Source organism: Oryctolagus cuniculus, chromosome 16 (assembly GCF_051225735.1).
Source record: "Oryctolagus cuniculus isolate XC-2025 breed Fujian yellow rabbit chromosome 16, ASM5122573v1, whole genome shotgun sequence".
NCBI classification, from domain to species: domain Eukaryota; kingdom Metazoa; phylum Chordata; class Mammalia; order Lagomorpha; family Leporidae; genus Oryctolagus; species Oryctolagus cuniculus.
The window spans coordinates 87361121-87385447 of NC_142882.1; the positions used below are offsets into that span (position 1 = coordinate 87361121).

Consider the following 24327-nt stretch of genomic DNA (forward strand, 5'->3'; position numbering starts at 1 on the left):
ACTCTTAATTGTTTAAATATAAAGAGGGTGGAATGTAGTGCCATTTAGAAATGTGATTAACCTCTATGTTAGCAATATACTGTGATTGTTTTCAGATTGTAGTAGGTCTGAAAAGGGAATCTTTAAGTTCAAATATAGACATAAAACTTTATAAAAGTAATGATAATGGCAAAACAATGACTTTTCTGTCATTGTTAAAGGAGAGACCAAACATTTGTTATAAGTACAATATGGTTCCCTGAGAAGCATTCCACAGGACAAAGTGGGACTCTGTCTAATGCTATGGTCTACACAAGAATGTAAAAAACTCATATAATTATGTCTGTGAAGAAATCATCACTACCAAGCTATTTAGTAAAACTGGGATTTTTCTGGAGCATTTCTTAACTATCTAGCACACATTTCCCCTGGCTCTTTAATTAATTAATTAATCCGTTAGTTAATAAGTGAAGTTTCACTCCGTGCCAAATGCTATCCTGAGCACTGACAATAATGACAAAAATAATTTCTGTTCTCTCTGAGATTAGAGTCTTCTGAGGAAATTAATTATGATATAAATCTATAACAGATACATGCTCTCAGCACCATAGAAACATAGGAGAGGAAGCTCCCAGAATACTTGCAAACCACTGTGAAAAATTAAACAAGGCTTTTCTCTTTTGTATAAAGCAATCCTATATCCTGTGTCCCTAATGCAAAGTCCTGATATAGGCCGATTAGCTTTAAGGGGATACAATAACCTATAATCATGAGTAATCCAACAAAATATGTAGACAATCTGTCATCAGCTAGAATTTTCCACACTAATCCAGAAGATAGCACTAGAAGGAATGAAAACAAACAGAGGAACTGATGCAAAGGATATAGCTGTAGAGATGCATAAAAAATAAAGCACACACCAGGCCAAAATAAATACAGAAAGATTTATAGATGCTTACTATTACTTTCAGTTTAAAAAACAGAACAGATAAACTGGTATTAGGTCACTTTTTATAGGAATATATATCACCATCCACAAAAATTATAATTTGTTTTGCAAGTGAAAATGACTGGCATTGGGGAAAATCTCAAGATTTAGAAGAATGAATAGGCAGATATAAAAGAATGTAGGAAATGTGATGGTGAAATGTTCTCAAAGCGTTTGAATTTTAGTGCAAAGAGTGTACCTATAATTGTGTCTTTGGGGGCGGGTGTTTGGCCTGGCAGGGAAGGTACTGCTTGGGACACCGGCATCCCATGTCACAGTGCTTGGGTTTGAGTTCTGGCTCTGAGCCATGTTCTAGCGTCCTGCTAGTGGGCACTCTGGAAGGCCGCAGGTGACAGCTCAGGTAGCCTGGTTCCTGCTACCCACGTACAGGCCTGGATTGAGTTCTCAGCCCTTGGCCTTTCCATCGGGGGCGTTTGGGCAGGGAATCAGTGGATGGGATTTCTCTGTCTGCCAGACTCCCCTTCTGTCTCCCTGATTCTCAAATAACTAATTAAATAATTTTTAAAGATTTATTTATTCATTTGAAATGCAGAATGACGCAGAAATGAGGGAGAGATGGAGAGACACCTAACCACTGGTTTACTCCCCAGGTGACCACAAAAACCAGGCCTGGATCAGGCCAAAGCCAGGATCTAGAGTCTCCATCCCAGTCTCCCACAGGGGTGACAGGCGCCCAAGTACTTGGACCTTCCCAGGGCACCTGGAGGGAGCTGGGTCAGAAGTGGAGTGGCCAGGACTTGAAGGGGTGCTTGTATACAGGATGCCCGGGTCACAGACAGCAGCGTAACTTGCTGCACAACAGTGCTGGCCCCTAAATAAAACATTTTTAGATAAAATATTCTCCATAGAAATAAAATTAAATTGTGCCTCTGGAAACTGAGTTAGAAGCACATGGATGTACACTGTGGCACAGATTACAAACTTACATTGACAACCTAAGAAGTGGACTACCAATGTACCTTGATCCTTCAGCCTCGGTCCTGTGTGTTTGGCCTTTTGACTTAGTAGAACTAAAGCAGGTTCCTTAGCATTATTAAATCTACAGTGATTATTTTCAAAATGACAACCAGGAGCCAGTGTTGTGGTGTGGCAGGTTAAGATGCCGTCTGGGATTCTGTCATCCCTTATGGATGCAATTTTGAGTCCCGGCTACTGCACTTCCCATCCAGCTCACTGCTAATGGCCTGGTAAAAGCAGCAGAAGATGATCCAAGTGCTATGCCTGTGGTAGAACTGGAAGAAGCTCCTGGCTCCTGGTTTTGGCCTGACCCAGCCATGACCATTGTGGCCATTTGGGGAGTGAGCCAACAGATGGAAGATCTACCCTCCCCCTGTAGCTCTGACTTTCAAAATAAACAAATCAAGAAATAAACCTTCAAAATTAGACCACCAAAATATCTGATACTTTAATTGACATAAATGATGTATTTACTGTTGTATAATATACCATACTGATGCTTATATCCAGGTTAGAGTTAACAGCTGCCTTACCTCACAGTGTTTGTTTTGTAGTAACAGCTCGTTACATCTGCTATCTCAGCATTTCTCAGGAATAGATTAATAACTACAGTCACCATGTTGCACAATTTTATCAAAAACATCAAACGTTGAGGCTAACATTGTGACACAGCAGTTTAAGGCACCACATGACATGAGCATCCCGTATCAGTGCCCTGGTTCGAGTCCTGACTGCTCTGATTCTGATCCAGCTTCCTGCTAATGCCCCTGGAAAGGCACAGGTGATGGCCAAAATCCCTGGGCTCCTGCCACCCACTGGGAGACCCAGGTGGAGTTAGGTTCCTGGCTTCAGCCTCATCCAGCCCTGGGTTCTGTGGTCATTCCAGGAGTAAACCAGTGAACACAAGGTCTCTCTCTCTCTTTCCCTGTCTCTCTGCTGCTCTGTCTTAAATCAATCAATCAATAAATAAATAAATAGTACTTTCATAAAATCAGCTTTCATTTCTACCAAATTATATTGTGACAGATATACTCATTTAAAATCATACATACAAAAAACCCTAGTTTTTTCCTTGTGTGTATTCTTTGATAAAGCTTTAGTTGAGTCAACAGAGTTAAAAACTGGGTCTTTGGCTCCAGAAACAGTTTACAAAACTCAGATATTTAGAGGTCTTTATAGTGTTTTAATTCACTAGAGTCATGTGTCAACTTAAAAAAAAAACAAGGATAATCACATTGTCATTTAAGTCCTCAGGTCAAACCCTTTCAACTTGGATCTGTAATCTAAGGAGATGCAAAGCTAAACATATTGGATCGATTTCGCTTTCCCTTGATATAGCAAAAAAGAAAATGAATTTATGTTGATTGATTTTTCAAAGAGATGAATCCTATGGCTATACTCTAAGGAGAAACGGGAAATAGAATTTTCCACACAAATCATTGTTCATAATAACAAATGTTAACTAATAAGCAAAACATTTCCTAAGCTCCCCCATAAGGTGGCAGCTGCTTTGGTAGCCAAGACAGTGAAATGAAACCTGGAATATCATTCTATGCTCAGATCAGAAAACAAAAAAAGGGGGTTGCATGAAGTGGGGCAAAGGCTGTTTTACACTTTTTTCTGCCTAACTCTGGCAATTTGGAGAAATCTGTGCCCTAGCGAAACAGAATGCACTGTAGTTTTTCAGTCCCCGTCCGCCAACGGTTGGTTTTGCCATTGTCATAAACCCTTTGGAGGAGCTTTAATTGTGGGTTTCAGCATCCCTATTGCCTGTCGGAATCAGCTCCAAACTGTTCAAAAGCGTTTAAAATAAAGACCGCAGGTCTCTTCCTGCAACGTGGGGCTGTGCTAGCTGCAAGTGAGGTGCCCCAGTCTTTGTCGCGGGTCACAAAGGGAGCCGTGCGTCGGCTCTGGCTGAGTCAGACCTGAAGGGACCCTTTCAACAACGTCGCCTGCTCTCTTCACTTTGTTTACTTAGCACGTCTTATTTATTCGTCCAGCCAGAAGGTGTGTGCCACACCTTTACTGAAAGCAAATAACTAATAACCTCATAACGTGCAACACTCATAAACCAACCTGCTCACTCCATTTGTATTCCACCAGTGCCTCGCTTTTTCCTCCTCACTGCCTGGCCTGTGCTGATGAGAACTAACAATGGGATTTTTGTCTCACTTGAAAACTTTCTTGTTCAATTTGAGTTGAGGTGGAGATACTGACTTAAATGAAAGCACACACCCATACACATGGAACAGGTACTTTTTGGTGTTTTTTTTTTTTTTTAATACATTAAGATTCAAGAACATGGCATTCACTCATCAGGTAATCTAATAGAGGAGCTGTAGTGATGATAAACTCCTTTAACAGAAATGAAACAGAGAAAATGCTACCTTGAAAACATTTGTCAAATGGTGAAAAATATGATAGATTTAAGAAGACAAAAGAAAAAACTAGATCATAGAAGTGATAAATCATGTTCCCGTAACTGGATGTTAGCCACTTTGGCAACTTGGAAACTAACCCTGACTCAGAATGTTCCGTGCATCCCTTCTCTCGTCTCTCTCTTCCATTCCCCTCTCAAACTTACCTAACAAAATCCACCTTCTTACTCCATTCATCAAACTGTCAAGGAAAGCTCGCCAATGAAAGACTTTCTCTAAGTTTCTGGAAACCTTGTTTGTCTAGGGTTTTCTTAAACTCTGCAGCCACAAATAATGTGCCTATTTGATTGTCTTCATTGATTTAATATTTATCTCTTCAATTCATCTGAAAAACACGGAGTCTTTCATTTTGAGTCCCACAAGTATCATGAGCATTGATGTCGCAGGAGAAAATACTTTTTTCAAACTGTTGGGCCGTTGCTGTGATATACTGGGTAAAGCCACCGCCTGCAGTGCCGGCATCCCATACAGGCGCCAGTTCGAGTCCGGGCTGCTCCACTTCTGATCTGGCTCTCTGTTGTACCATGGGAAAACAGTAGAAGATGGCCCAAGTCCTTGGTCCCTTGCACCCAGCTGGAGTCCCAGAAGAAGCTCCTGGCTTCGGATTGGCTCAGCTCCAGCTGTTGTGGCCATCTGGGGAATGAACCAATGGATGGAAGACCTCTCTCTCTCTCTCTCTCTTCCACTACCTCTCTGTAACTCTGCCTTTCAAATAAAATGAATAAATCTTAAAAAAATTACTGCTTTCAACAACTTGGAAAAAAAGTATTAAAAAACAAAGAAAACAAACAAACAAACAGTTACAAATTCAGCCCAGAGGAGGGACCAGATTTTGGCTGAAATCTCTGTTCATGGATGGGGAGCCAGCAGCTACCGGTTCTGGACCCCGGATTCCCCTTGCATGTGACCAGTTCTTTCTCAACTCAGGCTTTCCCAGGTTGCTCACAGTAAACGCAGTCATAGGAATCGGACTGTGACAAGTTTAACTTAATTTCTGAAACTTGGCTTTCAACCTGCCACCCGCAGTTTCCATGGATGATGGTAGTAGTTTTAAATAGCTGTCGTTTGGGAATAGAACAAACACTACATCAGCTATTTAGTGTTTCCAATTAATACGATGTCTTCTGAACTTGTAAAGAATTTTTTCAGCCACACAATTTTCCACACAATTTGGGGGAAAAAAAGAAGAAGGTTCAAATTCCCTGGTACAGAAAAGCTCTCATTAAAGATGAACCCCCAGCATGAGACTCAGAGCAGGAGCGAGTGTTGGCCATAATTCTGTGGATCGTGCCCTTTCTCCAGCCCTTGAAGGAAGAGCATAACAGGATGCAACAGATGGTGGGCAGAAATTAATACATGTTGTTTTATGTGACTCAATCGAAAAACACCTTGGGAAGAGTACTGAAATTTGTTTATTTTTTAGCATTGGTTTCCTTCTTGGTGTCATTACTTAGGAGAGCTGATTAACCAGCTCATTTTGAAATTCATGACTCAGTCATTTCCTTTAAGGCGCTCCTCGACTTTGGCAGATGTGCACAACTTGGGGGCAGTTCCTCTGCTTATGATGAACTGGGGTGGAGGGTGAGGGCGGGAAGTTCACCTCGACAAAGCACCCCCGAATATCAGGAATATTTTATCCACTAATTTTGCTTTATATTCTTTCATATACAAATAGGAGGAGAGTTAAGTGTTTTTACCTAATACAGACAAATTATATATATATATTTTTATATATATATAATATATATATTTGACATATTTTATATATATATATTTTTATATATATTATATATATATATATAATTTGGGAGAGTATGTAGCACCATCTTACAAACTGGAAAAACAATTTCTGTTCTTAAACACTTCTGCTATCCCAGTTTGTTTCATAATAACACAACAGAGAGAGTAAGCGTTTAAACATGTGCACATCGATTTCATTTAAAAAAATAAACACAGTGGTTTCATCCAACACATGGCGATACGATCAAAATATCTTCCATGGAGAAAGATTAACATGTCTCTTCGACATGGCTGTATAGGTCTTCCTTGCAAAGCAAGAGCTAACTAACTTGTGTGAGGCTGGAAGTGTGGCTTCTCTGGAAAACCAAGTACACCACCTGAAAAGTTAGCACCCCTGACAACCATACCCATCGTCTCCACGGGCAGCGGGTGAGCTAAGTCGCAGATGTATCTGGCAGAAATGTGTACAGCGGCATGATCCGTTCCAGCACCTGCTCCAGCTTGACTCTGTGGCAGGAGTCAATCACAGTTGGAAACCTGAAATGTTAGAAGACAGTGGGAGCTCAGTGGCAGGGAGAGTTAATTATAGGGCCTGATGCGGAGTGTGGAGGAGAAAAGCATGGGAAGGAGGCTGTTTTAGAGCAGAAACAGGGGATTTCACTTGTTCCTCAACTAAGACACGGCGTGACAAGGCAAGGCATGGCTCTGCCTTCCAAGAAGTAGTAGATGACACACTGCAGTCGCTGCTATGGTGGCAAAGGCTGGAGCCGGGATCGTTCCAGGCCTCGGGCCGCTGGTTCTGAGTAAGCCGTAATTCTTGGAGTAGATAAAATCCACCTTTCACACCTGCAGGCAGAGTGGATGAGGTTCTGATAAACATCCATACGGTCCACCCTTACCTGGCTTCTGCTTCAGATGACAAAAAAGACTTACATTGGATCACCGCCCCAGTGTTCATGAGAGTTGAAAAAGAGAAACCAATCTGAACCTTAACTGAAGTCCAACCAGAGACCAGAAGAGTCCAAATACTCGTGGTTTTCTGGCCTGCAGCTTCACTTATCTCTCTCTCTAAGTCACAGTTCAAATATCTATGCATGACTGAACTTTGTTATTATTTAAGAATTTAATCAGCCTACAAGTTATGTTGATCTTACGAGTTTCCTACTTTTAATTTTTTATCTTAAGAAAGTCTGCAGAAAAGCAAATATCAATGTGAATCTACAGAATTTTCAAACCTTTGATAGAAACACACACACACAAAAATCACTAAAATTTTGGAGGGTAGGAAAAATGTCAAATGTAAATACATGGATCAGAGTTTTAAAAATAATGTGTGTATGTAAATGTGGGGGAATCTGCACCACCAAATTCCAGGCATCAACAGTAATTTAAATTATTTGTTTTATGAAATGAAATAATTCTGGCCTGATTTTGTGGTTCAAAATCTGGATTGAATGTTCCCCCACCCCAGGGAGTCAGTTCTGAGCCTCTCTTGTCTAGAATTCACTGGCGGCCTTTTACTTTTCCTGGGACGTCTCAAATGGTTCAGGATTATACAGGTGAAATGGATATACTCCTAAATAAATTTATCCCACTTAGTTTTGACAAAAATAAACTCACCTATTTTTAGGTAACTAGCCTACGAAATACAGCGTAAGATATTTAAAATATGCTTCAAGTGAACACGGTGACACAATTCAGAGCAGTCAGACTAATCAGATGTGATACTTCAATAGGATAATTCACTGGCCCGGTCCCCTGAATAATCCCAGAGTGACAGGAATTGCTCTGTGGAGTGCGTTTCTATAGAGAGCAAGCCCTGGCAGACAGACAGGCCTCTTGTCATCAGGAGCCCTAATCCACTGCCCAGGGCATGAAAAGTGCTCAGGATAACAAGTGTGCGAATCACAAAAATCAACATGATTTTTGGATTTTATTTTCTTAACAATGCTGACTAATCAATAGGCTTGCGGAAACTGACAAATACAATAAGACCCCCTTGTTGACGAATCAATCTCCCTCCCCGTTCCCCAGGGTCCCCTTTAAATCCTCTGGAACCTCCTCCACCCTCCCATACCCCCCCTTCCCACTGACACACAAGGGGGCGGGGGCTGGAGACACCGCTCTTTATTGGCCTGGGGATTTTAAGTAAGAAACACTGTGATGACAGCGCTTGGATGGTTTTTCAAATAATTTTTTTAATTGTCAGACTCTCCTTGGGGGTTGCGGAGGTTGGGGTGGGGGCTGGGGGCGTGGTGGGGCGTGGTGGGAAGGGTAGGGCAGGAGGGTTGGAGAGTAAGGAAGGAAAGGAATGTTCTGTTAACTTTTGTACGGCTTAGGGCAGAAGGAAAAGGACAGAAAATGCAGCTGGCACCCACAACACGCCTAATTCCCAAAGACCTGTGGGTGTCTGTGTGAGACAGTGCCTGTGTCCCTTAGCAGAGTCAGGGGAAAACCTCTACCAGCTCACGGAGACGCAGAGACCTTTTTATCTCGGTCCCTGACACTCAGCAGGGACTTTTGTGAACTTTGTCATCTTTCCCTGCCCCTGGAGCCAAAGCTAGGGAAGTGGTTTTAATTAATGAGATGTGATGCATTAAAAATGTTAGCCAGAGCATTCCAGAAGCCCGAAAACCATAGATGTTGTTCAATTTTGAGTATCCTTTTGAGAATCCCCTGTTGTAATTTATAATTCTCAGCGGACCTATATGTGTCTTGAACTGATTGTTGAAATGGGCTTTACTAGGAATTTCTCCTGCTGAAATTGCAGTGGGGCAGGAGAGTGGGGGTGGGGGTGGGGGGAGCCCACTTAGTTTGTTGAGAAGAGGGTAAGAACTCTTACAAGGCTTTAAAGCCCTCCGTGGTGAAGTTATATTGACACACACACACACAGACACACACACACACCGTGCAAGTTCCCCAGGATTGTAATAACGAGCATGCATTGTAAATTATGTAGGTAGCCAAATTCCGATTTTTTTAAAAAAAAAATCACAATTGCACCCCAAAATGGCTATAAAACCACGCTTGCCTTGGGAAGTGAATTTATAGCTCCATGCCTTTCGCAGGCACGCCGGAGGGCTCAGCTCCCGGCTCTCATCTCGAGGAGATGTTTTTTGCATGTGTTGTGTGACAGGAGGAAGGGGAGTGGGCTGACTCGCCGTTCCCCCATTGTCAGCCGCTCCGGCAGTGCGGGGAAAACCTGCCTGTGGGCTCTGTGTCATCGCCCTCTGCGTGTGCACGGCGAAGTCCGCGCTGCTGCTCGCAGTCCTCCCTCTCCCCCTTCCTCGCTCGCTCTCTCCCTCTCTCTCTCTCTCTCTCTCTCTCTGCTTCCCTTTCATTCCGCTTCCCCGGAGCCGGCTGAAGCAGGGAGCAGGATTAGAGTGCGCCACTGGCTATCAGAGGAGCGGAGATAAAAGGACGGCTCCCTGAGCACCACTGCCTGCCGCAGCCCCGGGAATCTCTCCCTCTCTCTCTCTCTCTCTCTCTCTCTCTCTCTGCACACAACAGTTGTGCCTCATTATCCGGTGCCTGGCTTTTTTTTTTTTTGAGGGTTTGAAGTTTCTGAGCTCCACTGACGGCTGCAGAAGAGGAGGCGTGAGTGTTGCCATGAGGTCCTGATGGTCCGCCTTTATGAATGAAACTCACCTCAATCACCTGTTACCTCCAGTTTCCAGATTGTTGGAACTTCTCTGGCCGCACAATACAGGAAGGAGGACGGAAGGCAGCACAGGACCCGCGGCGGCTGCAGCATGGGCTGGTGCACCGGGCTGGTCTGTCTGCTCTGGGGAGCGTTACTCACGGCGAGAGCAAACTATCAAAATGGCAAGAACAACGTGCCGAGGCTGAAATTGTCCTACAAAGGTAAATCCTCGCTTTTCCATTGAATTGCCTGGCTTTGTGATGCTGCCCCCCTCCCCAACGCGCGCGCACACACACACACACACACACCTCATTCCTTGAACTCCCCGCAGCCCAGCCATTAAACCTTCAGTTTAACCTGGGAGACCTGTGTGATTATGCATATCTTTCTGAGATGGTTTCAGCACTTTTGTAACAAGCAAGTCTCCTCTTAGATATATGACAATTTAAAGGCAAACAAAGAACATTTAATCACATTTGCAGAGCGGAGAAGAGCTACACGCCCGGGACATACTGATCCGTGTATCTCATGAGCCTGTCTTCTGTTCTGTTGATTTTTCTGACTTTGCTGTAGTTATTTTTTTTTTTTTTTAGAAAATAGTAAAGCAAAGCTGGTCTCTTTGTAGACGTGCACGCCTCACCTAGAATAATTGCTATGATGAATTGTATTTTCTCCATTTTAGACACTAAATGGTTAATCAGCATCATGAATATTCAGTTTGTTCAAATCTGACAATCAGATGCTTAACATAAGCGTGGATCCTGGTTTGCCAAGAGAATATAAACTGGAGAGAACAGACTAGTTTTTCCACAGTGTGTTATGATTGTACGAAAGACTGTGTATGCTGGTGATTGGTGTCAGCTAGCCTTTGAAACATAATGTTATTTAATTCCATATGTACTTCAGTGAGAACTGCAGAGGTCTTACACCGGCTGCACAGCCACTTGGGTGAACTCTGAAAAAAGTATACATTTAAAAGAGAAAGAAACAAACCTGCTGGAGCACGTGGTATTTTATCTGGCTACAGTTTCCTGTATCTGCTTGCTCTTTAAGTGAGGAATTTTGAGCAAATTCGAGTTTGATGCTTGTGTAGGTAGATTTTATAGATAGACGTGTAAAGTTATGCTGATTCTAAAATGATGTGCATAACTTTTGGTGGCAGAAAACATTTGTAGAACTGAGGCATTATGTAAAATGGAGCCGAAGATTAAACTGTTTTAGCTCAAGTAGTTTTACTCCCTGAGGTGCTGATTTCTTAAGTTTCTCAGATTTCTAGAATGGAAGGGGGCAGTAAAAGCTTCAATTATGCTCCATTTTGAGGCTGTGGAGTAAGAGAAAACTACTCACTGCTTCTGTCGAGATGTCTGTCTCACGCCAGAAAACACTCCTGAATTCTCACACGTGGGGGAGCAGCTCTTTCTGAGTGTCCTGGTGTGAATGAGGATCTCACAGAGGAAAGAGGGATGTAATTTTCACACTTTGAGTTAGAAAATTAAACACCTTTTAAGTGGGTTTCTTTGGATTTAATATGCAGATAAAATACATTCACTTGGAAAAATATGTATTTTTGATATCATGTCTTCTTAGGTATCAAAGTATAAGATTTTAAACAGTAAGCTATTGCAATTATCCTTATAAGTTTTGAAAAATCACACTCCTCTGTTAAGTATTTAATTAGAACTTTATCATAGTTCTATTTAATAACTAACTTACACCATTGTGTGTAATGTTGTAGCCTCTGGGTTTCTGTCAGTTTTTGTTTTCTATTCTCACTCCTTAAGAAAGTGCCAGCAGATAGTTCTGAGGCTGATGGTCCACCACTTTATCCAAGTTTGGGTCCTGGTGGGTAAGCTTCGCACAACTTCAGTTCTCAAAGACGTGAATGCCTACATGGCATAGTTGTGGATGAACAAGTTAGACAAAGTGAAGTCCATCTCGGACATCTACATTTGGATATATTTGAGTGCTAAATAAGTTGTAAAATGAAATAGAAATTGAAAGTGACGCTTCTTTATCTTGCAAGACTTCTAGTGCTACGGAAATATATTCCTGCTCATTTTAAAGGCTACACTTGTCATTTCTGTATGTTAAAAATCATGTAAATATAGCATGCAATTAAAATATCCCTCTATTGCATACACATATGTTAAACTTACGAGGCAAGCTGTATATATGGACAAGGTGCCTGTGTGTTGACACTGTCATTATACACATTTTTGAAAGCAATGGCATCCCTTAGAGTTATTCTGCTTTAAATTAAAAAAACCACTCGACAGCTACATAACAGTTCTATTCATAAACCTAGAGCTTGGCAATTGGGTCGAATAAACTGAGAAATGGACAACAGCAAGAAGAATAAAAGGAATTGTCCAAATAATTTTTCTTCTGTCCTTTCATTGATCTGTCATTACCTTTTGGTCTCTACATGCACACTTGTTTTACCAAAGCAAGTGCCTGGTGGCCAATTGTCAGTACTTTGTTTCTAAAGTCTAATAGGGATTTTTTTTTAGCTACTTATTTTTCCTCCTTAATTAGATGTCAAACACAGTTAAAACATCCACTGCATTGCCCTTAAAAATATTCCAGCTCGATTCATGAAGAGTTAAGTCCCTGCCAACCTTCATTTCCCATGGTCACTTAACTCCCTCCTCACTCAGGTTGCCAAGATGAAGTTTCAGGAAATCACTGTGCTTACTCTCTGCTTGTCATCTTGCCTGGTAGGAGATGAAAGCGATTTGATAGGTTAAATGAGAAAGAAAAAGAAGTCGAAACAAGAAGACAGCCTTTGTAGTGGAGGCACACACATATCTAATAAGGTACCTCTTGACTTTCTAGGAACAGGGAATTGAATAGATGTGTGCAGCACCATCTGGAGAAGTGATAATATTAGACAAATGGGGTATGCTAGCTTTTCCTCTGAACCAATCTGATTTAGAGTCCTCGTGGGGGAAGAAAATGTGAGAACTCTGTAAATCTCAGCAGTCACATAGAGACTATTCTAAACATTCACTCAGACGCATCTGCCTTCCTTAGCCACAGCAATACCTCTGCATGCTCAAATGTTTCTTTTGACAATTAGCGCATAACTGTTTACTTCCCCTACAGAACTAGTCAGGTCTGATTTTTCTCATGATATCCCAGACAGTCATATAATCTTCCATTTGGGATATGTGGTACAATGGAGTCTTCAGAGAAACCTATGTGAATCACAAGAAAAACACAGGCTTTGGATTTTAAACAAATGACAAATGTTCCATCATTCAACATAATGGACTTTTCCAGGACACTGTGTTTTTTGGTTTTAGTGGAAAGCAAACATACACACAAGTCTCAATATGATGGTGAGCCTATGAATCCAGAGGTTAAATCAATGATCTTAACCTTCCCTGCTTAGGGAGGACTTAGTAAACAGCACTGAACTAGTATACATCATCAAGACTTTCTTTTCAGATTCCCTGAAGGTTGTTCCCCCCCACTAATGTCATGTTGTCTAATTATTCTAAGAGTAAGAATATCAGTTAAGTCGGCTCATTATACATGTATGTCTAACACCAGATAATTTCCTATAATTAAGGATTCTGAAGTAAACTTTGCAAAAGTTGTTTCTTTTCCTTTTATTAAGTAAATTATCCCTTCAAAAACTAATTAACATGGATAGAGATTTACTAATTAAACCTGTGGACTTCAGTAGCTTACTTTTTATCAAAGCAGCATTTACATATATATGTATATGCACACACACATATATAAGTGTATATATACATATAAATACATCTGAATATATATATATATATGAATGACACAAACTCATGTTGATATTTTATGGATAAGAAAAGTAATATTGGCAATCATTATGCAGTGAACTACAATAAAATTCTTTGCAAATTAACTTGTTATTGGTTTATAATGACACTCATATTTTAAATTTTATACTTAAGCAGGCAGTGGTATGATTCTGTGAGTCTCATGGGAAGGATGTCTCAAGTATTCACATAGTATAGCATGAAAGTTGCCTTGTACTAGAAGTTTCCTCATAGGCAAAATGGAAGCTTTCCAGGAAAGGCAGTGGGAAGAGGACACATGCACACACACATGTTTACATAGTGCAGCAAAGTTCTGTATTATGTGCAAAGCCTGGCCTCAAATAGTCACCACCTATCTGGCACCAGATTCGTAACTTGCTGATTCCTAGCCTTCTCCTCTCCAATTCCATTAACTTTATAATCATATTTTGATTCTGAAAACAAACATAAAATAAAACATTCAGTCATACATCTTGTGATACAACACTGGTCAGATCAAATGAGGGTGAATGATGGTCTCCAATTTGTGGCTTCTGTACTTAAAGCAGCCAACCAGATTGGCTTTTGAAATAATCATTTGTACAGTGTAGGCTTTAGCAAGTAGGAGAAATTCCAAGACTGTAAAAACATTCCATGCAAGCCAATAACTCACCAACTTTTAATAATAATATTCAGTCATTATTAGAGTTAAGTAAATCTGAATGCTGAATAGATCATTTTTTCCAATTCCAACTTTTTATGTTGTTTTTCTTCCTTCATGTGAGTTCCAAGACCCTACTACCCTCAGTGATAGAAAAGACTTAGATTCTTAGCCAAATAAATAGATGTAGAGACCTGTGATATCCAGTTTCCCTTTACCTTGAATTAATGATTTATATGTTCCTATTAACAAAAATGTATGTTAAACTTTGGCTGTAGAGGAAGTTGTGCTACATTGTGAATTACATTTTACATCATATTTTCAGACATGTGCTGTAAGAAATGTGTATTTTAAGGTTATTGTGAACTTTAAGGTATCCACAGGGAATTGTGTGGTTTAACCTCTCATCTCCAATTTTCTCATTTAAACTTCCATGACACCTCTATGTATCAAAGCTCCAAAATTCAAAATTCAAGTCAGGAGCATCCCAAAGCAAATTCACACTTCAATTTTTCTAAAATCTTCCAAATTTGAATTGATCAATACCTGAAAACTTTCATTTACAAAGTCACAGAAGTATATGACAGTGAGTTATGCATTAATGGAATAAGACCCTGCTCTTGCCAAACCTCTGTGAGGATAAATTTATGATACAGTCATCCATTGCTGCCAAGGTGGGGATAAAGTCTCCAAAACGCATGGTGCTATTGAGCCAAGTGTAATGCATGAAATTAGAACTTATTTTTAAGGGGCTAGCAATCATAAATGCTAATTAGAACAAGCTTGAATGTCAGGGTGGCTGTTACCCCCTGCAGCATTCTAAGGTATAACTGAAAGGAATTACCATGATTTGCAGTTCTGTGCTTCCACTAATAGGTGGCACTAGCTATTTGTGACAGCACTTTCATTAGTTTACAGAGGGACAGGCTGCTAGGATAAATACAGAATAATGTGTGGGGGCCCATGCTTGGAGAAACTGGCAGGAGAATCATGCGATGGAACATGCCCAAAACAGAGGCATTAGGTAGGTGGGGACTTGTTCAAGATTTTGCTGTATTCTTTGTGCGCACTTATTAGTTCGTGTTGACCCTGAAAAAGTATATGGATGTAAGTAAAAACCAAGAGTACATTGTCACTTAAACAAGACTCTATTTGTGAAATTGATCTATAGGATGTAAAACAAATAGTGGATGAGATAGTCAGACCAAGCAATTAGAATAATTGAAGGGCCATATCATATGTTTTCACATTCATAGATGAGGAGTGCTCAGCAAGTTCACAGAAAATGTGTATTATGGAAAACTTATGCATGGATTGAAAAATTGTGTTTGTCAAATAAGCAGCTTTTAATTCCATTTTCCCTGAACCTTTCAAAGTAATCATGTGTCATACACACACACACACACACACACACACCCCACACACACACATACTGAATCATAAAGTTTCTTATTAGGAATGAATTAGCTTGCCAATGGTATATTATTGACATAATCTATAATTGGAGAATAAAATCTGCACCAGTATCTAGCTAAAGAGCTAAAATAATGTTTAGAAAACCATGTTTGGTACATTTTTAAAAGAGTAACTTCTAATTTGTAGATGGTTTGGAATTATTATCATAGTTAAACATATGGAAGAATCAATACGTTCTATCTGACATAAATAAGTCTGAATGTCTCCAGCTACTATCTCCTTCCATTGCCAAGACATAAACATTGGTATAAATAGGGAATTCACACACTATTTCTACACAGTAACAAAGCTGGACTCTGTCAAATCCAGGATAAGAAAATACACAATTTATCCTTGAATTGTGGAATGAAGATAAGCAAAAATAAAATTCTGTTGATAAATATGAAGAATGATTTGGTCTTAGTATCTTCCACAAGCTTAGGATAAAACTTAAAGGGAACGCAAGTTTAGGGAGTCTTGTCATCTTGTGAAAAAGTAATTCAACCTGCATTTGTAGGCTTCCCTGGGTTGGAGAGATGTGCCATGGGGAAAAATGTTGCCGAAACCTTACAGTAACTGAACATGTCACAGTCGTAGACTTCGGGTAGATAAAACAGAGCACCACCCACTCAAATTGTCACCAGCAGACCAAATGAAGGTTAGTAATATTTGACTATGTCAAGTAACTTCTTTAGTTATAAAACCACTTCTGTGACTCACCTTTGTTGTACCAGATTGGGAGGGTCTCAAGGCTAGTTACCGAAGTATAATTTTCATCTTTCTTTTCTCAATGGCTAAGCACTCACTCATTGCTGGATGGTTTTGTGCTATGTTTGACACACTTTGTGGTTTAAACCCAAAATATACCTGCTAAAGAAATAAAATTCCTTGGAGATACAAAATAAGTTCATATTGATAATAAGTTCACATTTATAGTGAATCGATTATGAGAAAATTGTACATGGCATTATTGTGGAGGGAGTAAACATACTGCTAGATACTGGGGCAAGAGGATGTCAGCTGAGACCTTAAGGAGCACATGCAGGACACAGGCCAATGGCATCAGACCAACAGCACCTCCTTCCGAACCCAGCCTATTCCAGGACTGTGTTCTGTCCATGTCCGCCTGCAGGAAGGGATGGGAAGTATATGACGCATCATGTTGAGAGCCTCTTGGGAGTTGTTTCATTTCTCTGCAAATACCCTGATTTTCCTTACTCTCTTACTGAGTCTCAGTACTCACAGCCAGAAAAGAGAATGAAACCAAATAGTGACTGTGATCCCAAAAAATGCCTCATCCCCGGCCTCATCTTTTAGGAACGTTTGTGTGGAACAAGTCAGTCATAATGAATGAAGTTGAAAATATAATCATCGAACTATTTAACTTGCCAATTCCCCTAGTCCACTCTTTCAAGAGAACCCTGGCTCTGCTCTCTAACAACTTGATAAGGTTTGGCATTTCAGAGTCTTTCCTGCTTCCTCGCCTGCTTACCAAGAGCCGCCGTTGCTCATGGGCCTTTGAGCTTTGTCCCCAAGTCAGCCTCCCTCTTGCCTTGGCCGCGTGCTCCACAGCCTGGCAGCACCACCTCCATCAATCCTTAGCCTCGCTGTCCAGCCTCCACTTGCACAGCAGAGTCGATGTGATAGAAAACACCCCAGAAATCTTTGCCAGGGTGTAAATCGATGGGTTGTATGTGAGCTGAGTTCTTCACCTCATACAATTGAGAGGGTGGACGAGGATAATAGACTAATCTCCTTAGGCCACATAAAGGTCTATAGATTGGTATTTAGGATATAAGTGAATTTGCAATGTAGGATAAAAAAAATTTGTTTTAAGATCTGTTATTCTGGGCTGGCGCCACGGCTCAATAGGCTAATCCTCCACCTGCGGCGCCGGCACCCCAGGTTTTAGTCCTGGTCAGGGCGCCAGATTCTGTCCCAGTTGCCCCTCTTCCAGTCCAGCTCTCTGCTGTAGCCCAGGAGTGCAGTGCAAGATGGCCCAAGTGCTTGGGCCCTGCACCCGCATGGGAAACCAGGAGAAGCACCTGGTTCCTGGCTTCGGATCAGAACCGTGCGCTAGCCACAGCAGCCATTGGGGGGTGAACCAATGGAAAAAGGAAGACCTTTCTCTCTGTCTCTCTCACTGTTCACTCTGCCTGTCAAAAAAAAAAAAAAAAAGATATGTTATTCTTGTGACAAGGTAGAAATATCAGGAGGGGACAATAGGACAACTACCAAGAGTATTTTTTCATAAAAATCACAGCTATTAAGTGCTAGTGAAAATGGGGATGGCTGAGTCCCAACCCTTAAGGCAAAGCTAAACCAAAGTTGTTGACACCTGAGCTAGAGTTCCAGGTATCCAAATGTGTGTGAGTCTTATAATATGTGTCATGAATCTTTAGTTCTTGAATAAACTATCGTTATCATCCTTTTAGAATTAAATGAAAATACACCTCCATCAGTTCTGCAAACTTCAGTTACTTACAAAATCACTTATTATCATTAATAAGCATTCACTTTTTAAGAATGTTTTTATTTATTTGAAAGAGAGAGTGTGATATGGAGAGAGACAGGGAAGGAGGGAGAGAGAGAGAGAGCGAGAGAGTGCAAGAGAGAGCTCCCATCGGCTGGTTCACTCCCCAGATACCACAATATCTGTGACTGCAGAGAGCGCAAGAGAGAGCTCCCATCAGCTGGTTCACTTCCCAGATACCACAATATCTGTGACTGCACTGGGAAGAGAGCTGGCTGGAACACTGTCAAGGCCTTCTGTGTGAGCACCAGCAACCCCATTGTTTGAGCCATCACTGCCGCCTCCCAGAGCCTGAACTGGCAGAAGGCTGAAGGCAGGAGTTGGAGCTAGGACTTGGCCCTAGGCACTCCAATATGGAACAACTAGGCTGAATGCCTGACCCTATTGAGTGTTTGCTACTTGCATTCTCTGTGTAAGACGGATCCACTAAGCCTCATAAATCATCTGCCAGATTTCTTTATGAACAAATGGTATCTTGGATAATTGAAGTGAACATTGTAGATATCAGAGGAAGGCTTTGTAGCATGGAACCCGAGGAAGCCAGGCCTTGGAAGAGGAGAATATGAGAAGGCAAAAAGTAGAGAAGACTGGTAATCACTATGATTTCTAGGTAATTTTTTTCAGGAAAACAGCAATGTGTATTTTGTGCACTTAACAGAAACCTGCAGCAAAGCAACCCAGGAACTTCATGGAGTTAGTATGTGATTGTCCAGATTTGATGAAAAATGAGATTGAGAGGAACAAGAGGCACATATTTCTAAGGACTTTTCTGAGGTAGTCATAGAGTTGTTTGAGTGTATCTATCTTTTCTTTGGAGTTTGTCTATAGAGTACGTGAGCCAGACTTCTTTCTAATGGAGGGAAAAATTGACTTGGTTATCCAATGTGGAACATGCTGTTACTATGGTTCCTTGAGATCATAAAATATACTGATTTAGAGTGTTCATTTCATCTTGTTTTCCTGATTATATCTTATCAGGAGTTTGATCATTCAGGATGTTATTCCAACTCACAAGAATAATTAGTTTCATAACAAACAGGGCAGTAAAATCTTGGAACATTTTATAATACTTTTCACGAAGTTGTAGGTTCATGATATCTTGCAACACAAATTGGGAATTGTCATAACAGTTTAATCCCTTGTACTTATAAAATTGTACACAGATGAAAAATACATAAATCTCTGTGCTAATATTTAGTGTGTTTGTATTTGTGTATATCTGTAATACTAAAATACATGTGAAGTTACACACTATTATTTTCCTACATCAAAATACATGTATTTGAGCATTATGGAAAGTGGAATGTCAAGCATTTAGAGTATGATGTTGGGGCAAAGATTATGGGGAAGGATCTCTCGCTCTCTGCTTGGTGTCAGGTCTTAGGTGGTTCAGATGGGCTCTGATGGTTCTGCGTGGCTGACCGTGTACTGCAGCGCACTGCTCTGGCTGAGTTCCTGGCTCATAGGCACTTCTACCTCAGAAAGTTGCCACAAATCTCTTCATCATCTTGGCTTCAGGACACACAGCACACTTAGCATCTTGCTTCCAAGAGTCCACATAATGTTCTCACTTCCTGGGTGCAAAGTGTGATTGTGACACAGATTCCCCTAATACATTAGCCTTCCAAAATCTTCCCAGGTTTGAAATATATAACATTAAAAAAAAATTCTGATTCCTTCAACCTACCTTTTTCTTTGGGAGTACAAATCCCTATTCCATATCTTCTTGGTCTATTCAAATAAATCTCATTTCAGTCTACCTTTTGAAAGAAAATCCCATTAATTCTCCCTTAGAGCTATGGAGAAAAATTTACAGATCTCAAAAATAAAACTTCGTCCTGTTCCTCTTGGGAAGAGTTTCGGAACCTTCCAATTTTAGCTGATCGCTCTATAGGAGAGCAAACAAAATGGCAATACCTGAATTAGATAATCTCACCACTTTACATTTTCCCTAAATTTACCCCTTCTTCTTTCTGGCTGACCACATTCAAGCAAGTTTCAGTGCTTTGTGGATTCTGCCTCTTGAGTCTGTCACTCACTTGCATCTTCCCCCTTCTCCCTCCCGGGTTAAGGTAGTCCTCTGACTTCACAGGACTTTATTGCAACAACTACCTGTAATTAGTGTCTCTTCCTTCTGCCATTTTTGACCACAGTTGTTTCTGAAATTCAAATCTAATTATGTCTTTCTCTTATTTAAAATTTCTGCTGACTCAAGCTCCAACTATTCAGTATGATTTCTAGGAATGATGAACCTACAGGAGCCCAGCAGTAGTGAGCACTCTTGGGAGGCCCTGCTAATGTTCACATATGAGGTGGTAACTACCTGTATTAGGAGCATGGCAATGAACATGAGACTCAGTGAAAGTGTGGACAACTTAGTCGCAGTAAATAGTCGATTCTGGGTGAGAGGACCTGGAGAATTAGAGGACAGTGAGAGTTAAATTTCTGCATTGAAAGTATGAGCTGGATTGGGAACTGGAAAGTGAAACACTTTGTAGCCCAAACCACATCCTGAAGCTGTCTCCCCTTTCTGCATCACTGGCTTGTTGGGTTCATTTCTTTTTTTTAATTTTTATTTAATAAATATAAATTTCAGAAGTACAACTTCTGGATTATAGCGGTTTTCCCCCCGATAACCTCCCTCCCACACAAACCATCTCATCACCTACTCCCTCTTCCATCCCATTATTCATTAAGATTAATTTTTAATCTTTATATACAGAATGTCAACTTAGTATATACTAAGTAAAGATTTCAACAGTTTGCACCCACACAGACACACAAAGTATAAAGTACTATTTGAATACCAGTTTTACCGTTAATTCTCATAGTACAACACATCAAGGACAGAGGTCCTACATGGGGAGCAGGTGCACAGTGACTCCCGTTGTTGATTTAACAGTTGACACTCTTATGTATAACATCAAGGATCAGTAGGGTTCATTTGGCACATCAGCAGGTCCTCCCATCCTCTGATGTTTACTAACAGCATCCTCTCTGATAAACTGCTACTTGAGTCCCTTTGTCAGCAGGGCCTTTGGAGAGACAGAGAGGCATAAAGCACAATATGGCATCTATTCTGCATGAAAGGGGAAAAAACTGACCAGGTGGGAGAGAAGTCAGCTACTGTCAGATGTTCACATCTCATCTGTTCTTGAACCAGCTTAGAAATCCCCAGTCTTGCGCCCAGGAGGCCCCCATTCAATACATCTTGCATTAAGTAGTTTAAGGAAGAGGTGAGGAGGTAGCTGGTATACGTTCATGAGAGAGGGCTCACAAGTGGAGGTGTGACCTTACATACGCAGTGGATTTGACGATAAAATAGCTCAGGTGAATTTGAAGGTGTGTAAAATGAATTGCTAAAATGGTTAGAAGAAGGATCTTCTAAAACTGCAGTAGCAGTTGAGATGAATAAATGATAGAGAAATTTCAAAGAGGAGTTACGGGATTTAACTTTAGCAAACTCATATAGTATAGACAATGAAACTTTTTAAGTTTATGTGAGTGACAATTCTTTAGGAATCCAGAAACCTGGGAGTTTGCCCTTAGTTTTTCAGTTACCTGAGTCATTTGTAAGTTCTTTTTATATTCATTTGCTCATTTATTTGAAAGAGAGAAATCTATCTAGTGGTTCACTCCCCAAATGCCTACAAATGCTGGGAACTCAACACAGGTCTCCAACATAGGTAGCAAAGACGCAATTACTTGAGCCATCAGCTGCTGCCTCCCAAGGTCTGCATTAATAGGAAAGTAGAGTCAGCAGTGATCTGGTGATCTGGGGTTTGAGCCTGGGACTGTGATATCTGGGGGTGGGGGTGTCCCGAGCGCCTCTTACCTGCTATGCCAAACGCCTTCCCCCGAATTACTGAGTCGTCGTCTGAGGTGCTAAAGCAAGATTCTGGGGCAGATCTGAGTGGACCTCACTCGATGACCTGTTTCCTGGAATACAAAGATGCCACATGCCTACATGTAGTTCATCCTTACTGACATGAGGCAGCATATTAGCACGTGTTCAGAAAATATGATTCACATTTGAAAACAGAAGGTACCTATGCTTTCGTATAAAAGCAAAGTTTTTGAGAGCAAAGTTTTAAAATCCAACAATCAGTATAATTTAGGATATAACTGTCTACTACTGATGCCATAAACAAGAGTGTCAATTTGTTAAGTCAACAACAGGAGTCACTGTGCACTTACTCCTCATGTAGGATCTTTGTCCTTAGTGTGCTGTACATTGAGATTTAATGCTATAACTAGTACTCAAACAGTATTTTTCACTTTATGTTTCTGTGTGGGAGCAAACTGTTGAAATCTTTACTTAATGTATGCTAAACTGATCTTCTGTATATAAAGAGAATCAAAAATGAATCTTGATGTGAATGGAAGGGGAGAGGGAGTGGGAAAGGGGAGGGTTGCGGGTGGGAGGGACGTTAATGGGGGGAAGCCATTGTAATCCATAAGCTGTATTTTGGAAATTTATATTCATTAAATAAAAGTTAAAAATAAAAAAAAACTATTCTATGTCACATATTATGTTCTTTAAATTTTCTTAGGTTCAGGTCAAACAACACATTTAGATTTTTGCCATAAATAATATATGATTTCTCATTTTCTTTGTATTTATTTATTTGTTTTCTTATAAACAGAACATATTCAATGAAGTTCATAGATAAAATTCTAAGAATGCAATGATACTTCTTTCCCTCCATCTTTCTTTTTCTTCTTTTCTTTCTTTCCTTCCTTCCTCCTTCTTTCCTTCTTTTCTCTGAATTTTTGGGGTAATATTTTTAATTTACATTATAGTCAAAGCTTCGTGCTCCACTAAAGAAAGAGTTCAACAAGTAAAAAGAAAAAAGACCCTAGTTCAGCAGGAATAGGGCAAGGCCTTTAGAATTTTTTTAAAGCTTTATTTGATCTATTTGAAAGACATGAGAGAGAGAGAGAGATATCTTCCATCACTGGCTCATTCCACAAAGGTCTGGAGTGGGCCAGGCTGAAACCTGGAGACCGGGACTTCCTCTGGATCTCCCTCTTGATTGGCAGGGGTCCAGGCACTTGGGCCATCCTCTACTGCATTCCCAGGCACATTATGAGCAGGGGGTTGGATTGGAAGTGGAGCAGCCAGGACTCAAACCTGTACTCCAAAATGGGATGCCAGCAGTACAAAGGGAGGCTTGACCTGCTGCACCACGATGCTGGCCCCACACTTAGAATTTTTCATCAGGAGTCTCACACAAATTTTCCTTTAACACACTGTCACTATTTTGGAAAAGCAAGATACCATGGGTGCCCTTTTTTTCTGGTCACTAACTATATCAGGAGAGATCATTGTTCTTTCAAGGGATTTGTGTGTGTGTGTGCGTGTGTGTTTCTTTTGGCTATTGTGCAGAGATTAATCCTATGCACTCAATTCTAACTAGAAAAAAATGAGAAGTTTTGTTCAAACAGATCCCAATTCCCTGTTAGGCTCTCACGTAATGGCACAGAGCCATGGAGTTTCTTACTCTCGCTGCGTGATCCTTGTGTTTAATAGGGTCTCAGACTTTGCTTCCCAAGGCACCTCTTCAGTACAGAAGTGAGGTTTCCTTCGCACACTCTTAACACAGAGACATCCTCTGGCTGTTACGCAACTCCTCATCCAGACAAGTACTTAAGAAAGATTTCTGATGTACAACAAAATGAGACCAAAGGATTGAAATAACAGTTTCTTTCTGGCACCCGTGAAATCACTTAGCAAGGCAAGGTCAATGTCTGCTTTGTCCACTCGGGTTGCACAATACTGAAGTTAATACTTATCTGATTGGCTTTGCTCTGTAGCTGTCAAATTGTAGAAAACTATCTACTCTATGACAGTAGTTCTGTCCACAGCTATATAAACATCCGGATATTAATTCTGAAAGAATCTGCTGAGTGTATTTTAAGCAGATTCCATATAAGGAAGTGAAATCAACAATGTTTTCGTAATTTGTTTCTTTGGTAGAGATCTCAGTCTCTAATATATATATCATTGTATCACACACAGCACACAGGACGGGCCCCATTCACCCAAATGGATGTTTCATTGCTCATATTACATCAGTTTAAAAATATAATGTAGTTTTCTTTATATATGGAGATAATGGCTAACTAG

General features: G+C 40.6%; 1 protein-coding gene across 2 annotated transcripts in view; it reads left to right on the top strand.

Moving 5' to 3' along the window:
- SEMA3A (semaphorin 3A) overlaps positions 1–24327 on the top strand; it is a 488303-nt gene that overhangs the window by 264856 nt on the left and 199120 nt on the right. For both annotated transcript variants that reach the window (XM_051853017.3, XM_051853018.3), the window contains exon 3: positions 9794–9987. In XM_051853017.3, coding sequence (XP_051708977.3) covers positions 9876–9987 — 112 coding nt within the window. In that variant the 5' untranslated portion in view covers positions 9794–9875. The remainder of the gene's footprint in view (positions 1–9793; positions 9988–24327) is intronic.